Genomic DNA, 14,442 nt, shown 5'->3' with positions numbered 1-14,442 from the left:
TAGCTCCAACAGTGCAGTAATACCTATGTTTCTAGCTCCAGCAGTGCAGTAATACCTATGTTTCTAGCTCCAACAGTGCAGTAATACCTATGTTTCTAGCTCCAACAGTGCAGTAATACCTATGTTTCTAGCTCCAACAGTGCAGTAATACCTATGTTTCTAGCTCCAACAGTGCAGTAATACCTATGTTTCTAGCTCCAACAGTGCAGTAATACCTATGTTTCTAGCTCCAACAGTGCAGTAATACCTATGTTTCTAGCTCCAACAGTGCAGTAATACCTATGTTTCTAGCTCCAACAGTGCAGTATTACCTATGTTTCTAGCTCCAACAGTTCAGTAATACCTATGTTTCTAGCTCCAACAGTGCAGTAATACCTATGTTTCTATCTCCAACAGTGCAGTAATACCTATGTTTCTAGCTCCAACAGTGCAGTAATACCTATGTTTCTAGCTCCAACAGTGCAGTAATACCTATGTTACTAGCTCCAACAGTGCAGTAATACCTATGTTTCTAGCTCCAACAGTGCATTAATACCTATGTTTCTAGCTCCAACAGTGCAGTAATACCTATGTTTCTAGCTCCAACAGTGCAGTAATACCTATGTTTCTAGCTCCAACAGTGCAGTAATACCTATGTTTCTAGCTCCAACAGTGCAGTAATACCTATGTTTCTAGCTCCAACAGTGCAGTAATACCTATGTTTCTAGCTCCAACAGTGCAGTAATACCCATGTTTCTAGCTCCAACAGTGCAGTAATACCTAGCACTACAAAACAATCCACACAAAATCCAACAAATGAAAAGAAAGTAATTAAGAAATGTTGGAACGACTTCAATTAACAACACAAATAGCACTGGAACAGTAATCCAAATCCAATGTGTGTATACACCGGATGAATTTACACATTATATACTAAGAATGATATGTACAGCAGTAGATATATTATAGTGGGAGAATGATATGTACAGCAGTAGATATGTTATAGTGGGAGAATGATATGTACAGCAGTAGATATGTTATAGTGGGAGAATGATATGTACAGCAGTAGATATATTCTAGTGGGAGAATGATATGTACAGCAGTAGATATATTATAGTGGGAGAATGATATGTACAGCAGTAGATATATTATAGTGGGAGAATGATATGTACAGCAGTAGATATATTATAGTGGGAGAATGATATGTACAGCAGTAGATATGTTATAGTGGGAGAATGATATGTACAGCAGTAGATATATTCTAGTGGGAGAATGATATGTACAGCAGTAGATATATTATAGTGGTAGAATGATATGTACAGCAGTAGATATGTTATAGTGGGAGAATGATATGTACAGCAGTAGATATATTATAGTGGGAGAATGATATGTACAGCAGTAGATATATTATAGTGGGAGAATGATATGTACAGCAGTAGATATATTATAGTGGGAGAATGATATGTACAGCAGTAGATATATTATAGTGGGAGAATGATATGTACAGCAGTAGATATAATATAGTGGGAGAATGATATGTACAGCAGTAGATATATTATAGTGGGAGAATGATATGTACAGCAGTAGATATATTATAGTGGGAGAATGATATGTACAGCAGTAGATATATTATAGTGGGATAATGATATGTATAGCAGTATATATATTACTAATAAATAAACTCACCTTTCTACTGACTCTGAAAAACACCAAAATAAAGATTCTCAGGCTCCCTGCTCATCTGCGTGAACGTGCCTTAGGCATGTTGCAAGGAGACATGAGGATTGCAGATGTGGCCAGGGAAATAAATTGCAATGTCCGTACTGAGACGCCTAAGACAGCGCTACAGAGAGACAGGACGGACAGCTGATCGTCCTCGCAGTGGCAGACCACATGTAACAACACCTGCACAGGATCGGTACATCCGAACATCACACCTGCAGGATAGGTACAGGGTGGCAACAACAACTGCCAGAGTTACACCAGGAACGCACAATCCCTCCATCAGTGCTCAGACTGTCAGCAATAGGCTGAGAGAGGCTGGACTGAGGGCTTGTAGGCCTGTTGTAAGGCAGGTCCTCACCAGACATCACCGGCAACAACGTTGCCTATGGGCACAAACCCACCGTCGCTGGACCAGACAGGACTGGCAAAAAGTGCTCTTCACTGATGAGTCGCGGTTATGTCTCACCAGGGGTGAGAGTCGGATTTGCGTTTATCGTCGAAGGAATGAGCTTTACACTGAGGCCTGTACTCTGAAGCGGGAATGATTTGGAGGTGGAGGGTCCAGGGCGGTGTGTCACAGCATCATCGGATTGAGCTTGTTGTCATTGCAGGCAATCTCAATGCTGTGCGTTACAGGGAAGACATCCTCCTCCCTCATGTGGTACCCTTCCTGCAGGCTCATCCTGACATGACCCTCCAGCATGACAATGCCACCAGCCATGTTGCTCGTTCTGTGCATGATTTCCTGCAAGACAGGAATGTCAGTGTTCTGCCATGGCCAGCGAAGAGCCCGGATCTCAATCCCATTGAGCACGTCTGGGACCTGTTGGATCTGAGGGTGAGGGCTAGGGCCATTCCCCCCAGAAATGTCCGGGAACTTGCAGGTGCCTTGGTGGAAGAGTGCCTTGGTAACATCTCACAGCAAGAACTGGCAAATCTGGCGCAGTCCATGAAGAGGAGATGCACTGCAGTACTTAATGCAGCTGGTGTCCACACCAGATACTGACTGTTACTTTTGATTTTGACCCCCCTTTGTTCAGGGACACATTATTCAATTTCTGTTAGTCACATGTCTGTGGAACTTGTTCGGTTTATGTCTCAGTTGTTGAATCTTGTTATGTTCATACAAATATTTACACATGTTAAGTTTGCTGAAAATAAAAGCAGTTGACAGTGAGAGGACGTTTCTTTTTTTGCTGAGTTTATATGAACCAAAATGCAATGTACAGTAGTAGCAATATTACAATGAGTTATGTTGAGAATACAGTATATAAATACACAGTAGAAACCCCATAGCAAAATGGTAGATTACTGTCTGATGGCTTTGAGATGGCTGGCTATAAGCTGTTTATCAGTCGCTTTGATGCCTGTACTGTCTCTGCCTTCTAGATGATAGCGGGGTGAACAGGCCATGGCTCGGGTGACGGAGTTCCTTGAGGTCCTTGATGATCTCCTTGGCCTTCCTGTGACACATGGTGCTGTAGATGTCCTGGACGGCAGGCAGTGTGCCCCAAGTAATGCGTTGGGCGGACCGCAGAGCCTTGTGGTTGTGGACTGTGCCAGGTGGTGATACAGCCCGACAAAATGCTCTCAATGGTACATTTGTAAAAGGTCATGAGTGTCTTTAGGGGTCATGCCAAATGTCTTCAGCCTCCTGAGGTTGAAGAGGTGCTGTTGCGCCTTTCTTCACCACATTGTCTGTGTGAAGGGACCATTTCAGGTCGTCAGTGATGTGCCGACAGTGGAACTTTTGACCCTCTGCACTGCGGCCCCATCAATGTGGACAGGGGCATGCTCTCTCTGCTGTCTCCTGTAGTCCCTAATCAGCTCCTTCCTTTTGTTGACGTTGAGCTTATTTTCCTGGCTCCACTCTGCCTAGGCACTCACCTCCTCCCTGTAGGCTGTCTCGTCGTTGTTGGTAATTAGACCTACCACTGTTGTGTCGTCACTGTTGTGTAGCCAGCTCTCCTGTGGGCTATGACCACTCTCTTTCTCCTTCCCATTGAGGAGCAATGGCGCACTAGATAAAATACTGCCCTTGCTTGTTTTTAGAGTTTAAACTGGAATTTACTTTTTTTTTACTCAAAACACCTATTTGGTGTTCCTGTGTGTGGGTGTTTATGTGGGGCGAGGGAGGGGGAAGAGGGCAAAAAAGACAGCAAGAGAGGGATAGAGAAAGAGATAATAAAAAAACAATTACAGCAGCCATACAAAGAAAACAGTGCATATTGATTGGTTGGATCACATACTTTTCCTCAGCACTTCCTCTCTGATGTGACAGCCTCCATTTTGGATTGTTTTGGCTGAGGTGAGCCGGGCAGGCAGGCAGGCACTCGATGGCAGTTGATACGTGCTGCGCCACCCGCCTAGCTAACATTATTTATCTCTGTGGGTCCTGGTCAAAAGCAGTGCACTATATAGGGAATAGGGGGCCATTTGGGACGCAAACCAGTTGTAATCAAACCTGTTTAATTAAGTCACGTTCAAACGCTTGCTGTGGGAGCAGGAGTTTAATGTACTCCATGTTAGGAAAGACCCAGGGACTGATCCAATCAACTCCCATTATATGAAGTCCCATCCCCTTCCTCCCGAGTGACACAGCAGTCTAAGGCACTGCATCTCAGTACTGGTTTGAATCAACAGGGCGGCGCACAATTGGCCCAGCGTCGTCCGGGTTTGGCTGGTGTAGGCCGGTGTATGCCGGCATTGTAAATAAGAATTTGTTCTTAACTGACTTGCCTAGTTAAATAAAGGTTAAAATGTAATTCTGAAGGGAGGAATAGAATGTTAGCTAGTGTGCTAGCCTAGCATTAGTCTGGATCTTACACCTTTTGAAGGGATGAAGAAAAGACTGGTGTGCTAGCCTAGCTTTAACCTGGATCTCACAACTTTTGGAAGTAGGAAAAGAATGATAGCTAATAGCTGGCGTTAGTCTGGGATGCACACCTTTTGAAGGGGATCAAGAGAGAATGCAAGCTAGCGTTAGAGTGGATCGCACACCTTTCGATGGGGGAGAAGACAGAAGAGAATGATATAGTATTAGCCTAGTGTTAGCCTGGGATCTTACACGTCATTAGCACAGCATATATGGGGTTCTAGCTGTACAGGTTATATACTCACAGTACACAAGGCCTCAAACTCTTTGTCGGACACCAAGGCACCGTCCAGGCCGAAGAGGAAGATGGAGGAGTAGGAGAGCATTCCACCCAGGATGATAAGGTTGTTCATGTAGGGACTGGACATCTTGATCAGTCTGTAGGGAGAGGAGAGGAGCATGTACAGCAAGGTTTGGAATTGTGAGAGGAACACAGAGCTCCAAAATTGAAAAACTCAGAAGGACCATTTTAACATTGAAACATGTTTTATATAACAGTGCATGTGGAATGCAGTAACAGCAGCGGAGCGACTTGGGGGAACAGACTTCCAAATGTGTTCTTGTCTTGGTGAATGCGCTATTTTCCCTATATTTCCCCCCACATGGGCCAACCTCCTAGCAATTTGAGTTCTAGCCAATGTGCTTCAGCCCCTTGCCAATTGAGTGACAGCTAGCAAGGTGCACACACAGCAGAGCGAGAGACTGAGCAATGACGTGGTGCACATACAGTATCTGCACAATTTTTGGAGACCACTTTTTGATAGTGAGTGCTATTTTCAGAACTACTGGCTAAAAAGTATACAAAAGTACTGGTGAATGGATTTAACAGTAGAGGGGAATCTAATCCTAGATCTGTACCGAGAAGCAACTTCCCCCCCGGAGCTCTACTAGTCTAGATAGCACTAGTCCACCAAACTCCAAGTTTTCCTGACTCCATAGTATGGAAAGGCACAATGCTTTGATAACGAAGTGGGCTGTACTTTGATTGGTTCTCCTCTGTGTCTTTGTCACTCAAACACCAACATAGATAACCACACACAGCCTCAGAACGCCGCCCACTTACAACACAACTGTTGGATTTCCAAATCCAAACAACGTCTCAGAAAGGTCTCAGAAAACAATGTTTGAGAGAACCAATCAAAGCTCAACTTGCTGTGTACCTTGTGAGTGGTGTCAGCTAGGCTACAGCTCTACCCACTCCTCCCCCCATTCCCCTCCCTCTTCCACTGACCTGTGGTTGCGGTTCTTGATGTTGAAGAAGAGGAAGGCCCCTGCCATGAGCATGCCCAGGATGGTGATAACAGACAAGATGCTGTAGAGGGGTACGTTGATGTTGCGACGCTGCAGACGCACAAACGTACGGTCCTTAGGAGGCTCCACCCCTGAAATGAAGAGGAGGAACTCAGTTTGCCATATAAAAACAAGTATAATAATGACTTCTACAGGGGAAGGAAAGACAACCAAAAAGAGCCCTCACCAGTATTTAACATTTAAAAACAACTCCACAAGAAGGGGAAAAGAAAAATAAGTTGATTTGGAGGATCCACTCCGGAACGAAGACGAGGACATTCACAGACCCACTGGCAAAAACTGGTTGAATCAACATTGTTTTCACGTCATTTCAGCAACATTCAAAATAATATGATGACGTTGGATTGATGTGGAAAAGTGATTGGATTTGCAAAAAATTCATCAACGTTAGTGAATTTCAGATTTTTTCCACCCATCTTTTAACCTAAATCCAATAACATAGTGATTTTTTGGGGGTGAATTTATATTAGTTGACAACTCAATCAAATGTAAATCAAACCTAGATGTGGAAATGACGTCTGTGCCCAGTGGGGATGTTCTTAGCCTGAGAAATGTACAATAACCCACAGAGAATTCTTTAGATTTCTCTGTGGGGGCAGCAGGGTAGCCTAGTGGTTAGAGTGTTGGACTAGTAACCGAAAGGTAGCCAGTTCAAATCCCCAAGCTTACAAGGTACAAATCTGTCCCACTGTTCCTAGGCCATTGTTGAAAATAAGAATTTGTTCTTAACTGACTTGCCTAGGTAAATAAAAGATTTGAAGTGTATCCATTTATTTGATTCTACAGTATGTAAAGTACTGAACACTTCTACAGGAGAAGGACAGATCCAAAATGAAGCCTCACCATTAGGCTACTTAACATTGGAAAACGCCTCAATTTGACTACTTTCTTATCAGCTGTGTAAATGTACCTCCATACAGAATCGGTTGTCGTGGTGAGCGACCGTTGTTTCTTATGTTTTCCCGTTCCTTTCCTCTCTGTGTCTTTGTACCAATCGATTTCAACGTCTCATCTTACTGAGCTATCTTATGGTGGTTTGACACATAGAAACAAATGTTTTAGCTGTCCCAGAGTGTGTCTGTATGGGACTACAGGGAGGGAGGGGAGGGGTTTCTTGTCAACACAAGAAAACATAGTGTAATAAAAAATGCTGGTAAATAATTCAACATAGAATGATTGATTGAGAGGAGCGTACTGGATGCCCTGTGTGTGCGCGTACAAGCACGCATGCACAAACACACACACACACACACACACACACACACACACACACACACACACACACACACACACACACACACACACACACACACACACACACACACAATCTCATGTGTACTTACCTTGGAACCTCATCGTGTTGTTGATGAGATCCAGGACATCAGCAATAGCGTTGTACTCTCCAACCTTCACCTCCTGCCCCTCTGTTAGGAACACAACCAGGAAAGGCGTCAGTTAGGACAGCATGTGGACAACACTTTGGACAACTTTCTCTTTCAGTCAACTAGACAGCTCTCGCTGTAAAATTGCAGAGATCTGACCCAAAATAACTGTAACATTTCAAATAAGACAATATCTATTCCAAAACGAATGAGGAATACTGCAGAGTGAGTTCTCATTTACAGCTTGTGTGTTTTAGCTAAGTGTGGAAATCAGTGATTAGATCAAGCTAACAGAGAGTAATGGCATTGGGTTAATGGTTGTGATACAGATTGGTATAATGGCTAGCAACAGTAACGTACACACCTGGGGTGTATTCGTTTGTACCCTCTGTAGCAAACAGTAGTGAAACGCTTTGCAACTGAAAACTTTTTGCAAAGAAAATTAGTGTTTTTTTATTGGACAAGTTCAGGTTAGTCCTTCTCCGTTTTAGCCCGTTTGCTTCCATTTGTTTCCTAGTGAATACACCCCGCACAAACTATACACACATTACCGGAGAACAAATCTCCAGTGAAAAAAACAATCGTAAAAATAAAAGCAACAATAAATAAAAACAATAGTATGCTGGCAATGGTAACGCAATACATTGGCATTTTCACAGATACAGTAAAATGAGTCTAAATTGTGATATATCCTGAGCCATAACACAATCCTCTCTCTTGAGCGCTATTTAAAACAGCCATTTCCTTCAAGAGACGTCTTAAAAGCTGATACAGGGCTCTATGCCTAAGTTTAAAAATGTATGTGTGTATTACAGGCTCTGTATTGACCCTGTCACACACAGCAGCTCCATCACTCTCCTTCTCATACAAATGGGTGAACAGTTACACTCAGCACACAGGGGGAGGGGGGATATGAGGGGAGACGATTCGACTCTCGGTCTCTCCCTCGGTCTCTTTACAGTGTGAGGCTTGATAACACATGTAAATGTTGGTTCTGTGTCAGATACACATAAACACTAGGCAATTATGACTACTACGTCCCTGAGCTGTTGCTGCTATGTTAGCGCAAAACCTTCACCCAACTTCTGAAATTACGTTTCACATCTGTTTGTTCAATTACCTCCTTCATTACTGTAAATCAGATACAGATTGAAACACTAGCCTGATCCCATATCTGTTTGGCGTGACGACAATACAGCACAAACAGATCTGGGATCAGTGCATTTCTGTTAATCACATTCAGATTGATGAACCCAGAAGTTCCAGACACAGAGGTGCTGATACACTAGCTTGATCACAGATATGTTTGTCCATAGGAGTTGGCAAGACAGCACAAACAGATCTGGGATCAAGCTAATGATGCACTGTTTATGCTGCCCATGTATAGCAGGGTGACTTCCGTCCCTGTCTACCTGACCTAGGTTGAAGACTTAAAAAATATAGATATATAATTTTTTTTAAACCTCTTTTTCTCTCCAATTGGTAGTTACAGTCTTGTCTCATCGCTGCAACTCCCATACAGACTCGGGAGAGGCAAAGGTCGAGAGCCGTATTGCTTCTTCACACAATGCCCACTTAACCCGGAAACCAGCCGCACCAATGTGTCGGAGGAAACGACGTACACCTGGCGACCGTGTCAATATGCATTGCACCCAGCCCGCCACAGGAGTCGTTAGTGTGCAATGGGACAAGAACATCCCTACCTGCCAATCCGTCCCCTAACCCAGGCCAATTGTGTGCCGCCCTGTTCCCTATATAGTACACTACTATTGACCAAGGCCCATAGGAAATAGGGTACCATTTGGGATGCAGGGTTATTCTCTACAGCTGTCCCAATCAAACCTATGTTATCCTACCATCTCAGCACTCTATTGCTGGAGATGATAGAACGTGAATTTCATTCAATAATGAATTAACCTTCATATAGCTTTAAACTTAGGGGGAAACACCTTTACATCTCTATACACTGGCTCAGACGCTTGTCCAATGTGGCAGGGCATGCAAACTATTACAGACTACCAAGGGAAGCACAGCCACAAACTGCCCAGTGCCACGAGCCTACTTCTATGCTCGCTTCGAGACAAGTAACACTGAAGCATGCATGAGAGCATCAGCTGTCCCGGACGACTGTGTGATCACGCTCTCCGTAGCCGATGTCAGTAAGACCTTTAAACAAGTCAACGTTCACAAGGTCGCAGGGCCAGATGGATTACCAGCACACATACTCTGAGCATGCACTGACCAACTGGCAAGTGTCTTCACTGACATTTTCAACCTCTCCCTGTCTGAGTCTGTAATACTAATATGTTTCAAGCAGACCACCATAGTCCCTGCGCCCAAGAACACTAAAGTAACCTGCCTAAATTACTACCAACCCGTAGCACTCAAATCTGTAGCCATTAAATTATTTCAAAGGCTGGTCATGGCTCACATCAACATCATTATCCCAGAAACCCTAGACCCACTCCAATTTACATACCACCCCAACAGATCCACAGATGATGCAATCGCTATTATAGTCCACACTTCCCTTTAACACCTGGACAAAAATAACACCTATGTGAGAATGCTATTCATTGACTACAGCTCAGCATTCAACACCAGAGTGCCCTCAAAGCTCATCACTAAGCTAAGGAACCTGGGACTAAACACCTCTCTCTGCAACTGGATCCTGCCCCCAGGTGGTAAGGGTAGACAACAACACATCTGCCACGCTGATCCTCAACACGGGGGACCCTCAGGGGTGCATGCTTAGTCCCCTGCTGTACTCTCTGTTCACTCATGACTGCATGGCCAGACACGACTCCAACACTATCATTAAGTTTGCCGATGACACAACAAAGGTAGTCCTGATCACCGACAACATCGAAACACCCTGTAGGGAGGAGGTCAGAGACCTGGCTTTGTGGTGCCAGGACAACAACCTCTCCCTCAACTTGATCAAGACGAAGGAGATGATTGTGGACTACAGGAAAAGGAGGACAGAGCACTCCCCCATTCTCATTGATGGGGCTGTGTTGGAGCAGGTTGAGAGCTTCAAGTTCATTTGTGTCCATATCACCAACAAACTAACATGGTCCAAGCACACCAAGACAGTTATGAAGAGGGCACAACAAAACCTATTTCTCCTCAGAAGACTGAAGTTATTTAACGTGGGTCCTCAGATCCTCAAAAGGTTCTACAGCTGCACCATCGAGAGCATCCTGACTGGTTACATCACTGCCTGGTATGGCAACTGCTCGGCCTCCGATCGCAAGGCACTACAAAGGGTAGTGCGTACGGCCCAGTACATCACCGGGATGCCATCCAGGACCTCTATACCAGACGGTGTCAGAGGAAGGCCCTAAACATTGTAAAAGACTCCAGCCACCCTAATCATAGACTGTTCTCTCTGCTGCCACACGGCAAGCGATACCGGAGCGCCAAGGAAATGAATTAATATTTTGAAAAAATATGTTTGGGGTATTTTTTTCTTAAAACTGCATTGTTGGTTAAGGGCTTGTAAAGTAAGCATTTCACTGTAAGGTCTACAACCTGTTGTATTCAGCATTTCACTGTAAGGTCTACAACCTGTTGTATTCAGCATTTCACTGTAAGGTCTACTACACCGGTTGTATTCAGCATTTCACTGTAAGGTCTACTAGACCTGTTGTATTCAGCATTTCACTGTAAGGTCTACTACACCTGTTGTATTCAGCATTTCACTGTAAGGTCTACTACACCTGTTGTATTCAGCATTTCACTGTAAGGTCTACTACACCTGTTGTATTCAGCATTTCACTGTAAGATCTACTACACCTGTTGTATTCAGCATTTCACTGTAAGGTCTACTACACCTGTTGTATTCAGCATTTCACTGTAAGGTCTACTACACCTGTTGTATTCAGCGCATGTGACAGATACAATTTGATTTGATTTACTAAACCATAAGAAATTGTTTGAATATTAATGCATTCGGTGTTCTTACACTGCACCCTCAGCCGCAGTCTGCGGTAAAGTTCCTCTTAGGTCTTAGATACAGATCTAGGATCAGCTTCCCTTCTCCCAATCCTAACTGTAACCATTAATGAGGAAAATGCAAAGCTGTCCCTGTCAGCTTACCAGGAGACTTTATGTAAGGTGATCTGTAGGCTGATGAGTTGAGGGGGGATGTAGGGTGAAGTTGCCCCTAGATGCTTATCTTGGGTCAGCGTTGCATTTCCCCCACTAATGGTTAAGGTTAGGATTGGGGAGGGGAAGCTGATCTTAGATCTGTACCTAAGGGGAACTTAACCACAGAGCGGGGCTGCGGGTGAAAGACAGGCTTTGATAGATCCTTCAAAAGGGGAATGAGTGAGCTGTTCCCACACTGCATGAGGACAGATGGCAGGGTTGAGGAGAGGATCAGATCCTGGTTAAATATTCAGCCAGGGCAATCCCTCTCGCTCTCTCTCCTCTCTCTTCACTTCTCCTCTCCTCTTTTTCTCGGCTCTCTCTCACTCTCTCTCACTTTCTCTTTATCTCCTGTGTCAAACAGTCGTCACACACTCCCTGAGAAGCCAGGAGGGAGGGAGGGAGGGAGGGAGGGGGGGAGAGAGACAGAGAGAGAGAGAGAGAGAGAGAGAGAGAGAGAGAGGGAGGGAGGGAGGAAGGAAGGAAGGAAGGAAGGAAGGAAGGAAGGAAGGAAGGAAGGAAGGAAGGAAGGAAGGAAGGAAGGAAGGAAGGAAGGGAAGGATGGTAGCCATAATAAGGTAATGATATGAATGGAGGGAGGGTGGGAGAGAGAGAGGGGTGAAAAGAAGAGATGAGTATGTGGAAGAGTTAGGAGGAGATTCAGAGAGAGAGAGAGAGAAGTGAAAATGAGAGAGAGAGAGGGGAGAAAAGGAGAGAGAGAGAGTGGAGAAAAGGAGAAAGGCAGGTGTGTGTCATGCGGGAGGGTGAGTGGTGGGGAGGGGGGGGGGGTAGTCTGCCTAAGGCTAGGTACTCATAATGACATTTTCACAGCGCTATGGAGCAAGAGCTCTCCAGTTCACTGATGATAACATTTATTTGCTTATCCATGACATGACTGCCAGTTGCCTTCCAATTGAAAAACTCCCTCACTCCCACAACCAAACAGGTCCGCCTCCCCCGAGTGTTTCCACACACACACACATGCACGCACACAAACACACCTACATCCCGATTTAAGCTGCCACAGGGGGCACCTCTGCAGTGGGGTAGATAAGATAAGGATGAGCGGATTAATAATGGCATACTGGTGCTGAGGGAGGGGTGGGCCGGGAGCTGGGGGGATTCCCCCAAATACAGATCACACCCCTGGGTAGAAAATCCCACCCGGCAGCCCCCTGGCAGTCAACCACCACTGGTTGGGTAACCCCAGAGTAGGATAACTATGACATCATCATCAGCCAGACAGAAACCAATCATAATACTAGAGCAATTCAACAGAACATCACAGCAATGCAACAATCCTACAACATGTGCTTACAGTACCTTGAAACTGTGTGAATTTGATGGTACCCATCCGTTCTCCGTTCCTGAACATGACTTGGCCCTGGATAGAAAAGGAATGAAAAACACATTTAGAACATTTTAAAGCATTTAAAGTACTTAAGGACTCAATGAGGAATCACATGTTCAATACAATACACTTGTTGCCTTGTCCATGTGACATGATCCACATCAGCTACCAAGCTGAAACCAAACATTGTTGGCCCTTGTTAATGCCCAGGCCTAAAGTCTAACAAGCTAAACCATCTGAATTGTTGGCCATCTTCAACGATGGGCTACAGCAGAGGAAGAAGTAGAGCTAGAGATTATCTTGATATAATTTGAATTTAGATGCACTATTTTCTAGATGAGCCATTAAGTGTTGGCACATTTGTTATATTTTTATTTTACCCCCTTTTCCTCCCCAATTTCGTGATATCCAGTTATTAGTTACAGTCTTGTCGTACGGACTCAGGAGAGGAGAAGGTCGAGAGCCATGCATCCTTCGAAACACGACCCTGCCAAGCCATACTGCTTCTTGACACAATGCTCGCTTAACCCGGAAGCCAGCCGCACCAATGTGTCGGAGGAAACACCGTACACCTGGCGACCATGTCAGCGTGCATTGCACCCAGCCAGCCACAAGAGTCTATAGAGCACGATGGGACAAGGACAACATGGCCGGCCAAACTCTCTCCTAACCCGACAACGCTGGGCCAATTGTTCGCCGCCTCATGGGTCTCCCTGTCATGGCCAGCTGCGACACATCCTGGGATCGAGCCAGGATCTGTGAGACACTGCGCCACTCGGGAGGCCCCAAGTGTTGGCACATTAACGGATTTAGTGGACTAGCACTGGGCTTCTTTTTGGATTAGAAGTTTGCAAAAATGTGTCTGTTCATACGAAGTAAACAAAATGATTGGTCAGCAGATTAATTTGCTGATATCCTAAGAATATATTTTTGCTGTAGCATCCGCTCAAGCAGGTACAGTTGAAGTCGGAAGTTACACCTTAGCCAACTACATTTAAACTCAGTTTTTCACAATTCCTGACATTTAATCCTAGTAAAAATTGCCTGTCTTATTTTAAGAATGTGAAATGTCAGAATAGTATAGTAACAAGAATGATTTATTTCAGCTTTTATTTCTTTCATCACATTCCCTGTGGGTCAGAAGTTTACATGCACTCATTTAGTATTTGGTAGCATTGCCTTTAAATTGTTCAACTTGGGTCAAACATTTCTGGTAGCCTTCCACAAGCTTCCCACAATAAGTTGGGTGAATTTTGTCCCATTCCTCCTGACAGAGCTGGTGTAACTGAGTCAGGTTAGTAGGCCTCCTTGCTCGCACACGCTTTTTCAGTTCTGCCCACAAATGTTCTATAGGATTGAGGTCAGGGCTTTGTGATGGCCACTTCAATACCTTGACTTTGTTGTCCATAAGCCATTTTGACACAACTTTGGAAGTATGCTTGGGGTCATTGTCCATTTGGAAGACACATTTGCTTTAACTTCCTGACTGATGTCTTGAGATGTTTCTTCAATATATCCACCAAATGTTCTTACCTCACAATGCCATCTATTTTGTGAAGTACACCAGTCCCTCATGCAGCAAAGCACCCCCACAACATGATGCTGCCACCCACGTGCTTCATGGTTGGGATGGTGATCTTCGGCTTGCAAGCCTCCCCCTTTTTCCT

At 44.6% G+C, this 14,442-nt stretch overlaps 1 protein-coding gene across 1 annotated transcript in view; it reads right to left on the bottom strand.

Annotated features, from left to right (window-relative positions):
* Positions 1–14,442, bottom strand: part of LOC139372747 (gamma-aminobutyric acid type B receptor subunit 2-like) — a 460,183-nt gene that overhangs the window by 96,738 nt on the left and 349,003 nt on the right. Inside the window, exons 8-11 of the mRNA XM_071112543.1 lie at positions 12,748–12,808; positions 7,234–7,314; positions 5,811–5,961; positions 4,825–4,957 (exon numbers count right to left, since the gene is read on the bottom strand). Coding sequence (XP_070968644.1) covers positions 4,825–4,957; positions 5,811–5,961; positions 7,234–7,314; positions 12,748–12,808 — 426 coding nt within the window. The remainder of the gene's footprint in view (positions 1–4,824; positions 4,958–5,810; positions 5,962–7,233; positions 7,315–12,747; positions 12,809–14,442) is intronic.

Source organism: Oncorhynchus clarkii, chromosome 18, assembly GCF_045791955.1.
Source record: "Oncorhynchus clarkii lewisi isolate Uvic-CL-2024 chromosome 18, UVic_Ocla_1.0, whole genome shotgun sequence".
Lineage (NCBI taxonomy): Eukaryota > Metazoa > Chordata > Actinopteri > Salmoniformes > Salmonidae > Oncorhynchus > Oncorhynchus clarkii.
Note: the sequence above shows the minus strand (reverse complement) of the source record. Positions and strands in the feature narration are given on the sequence as shown.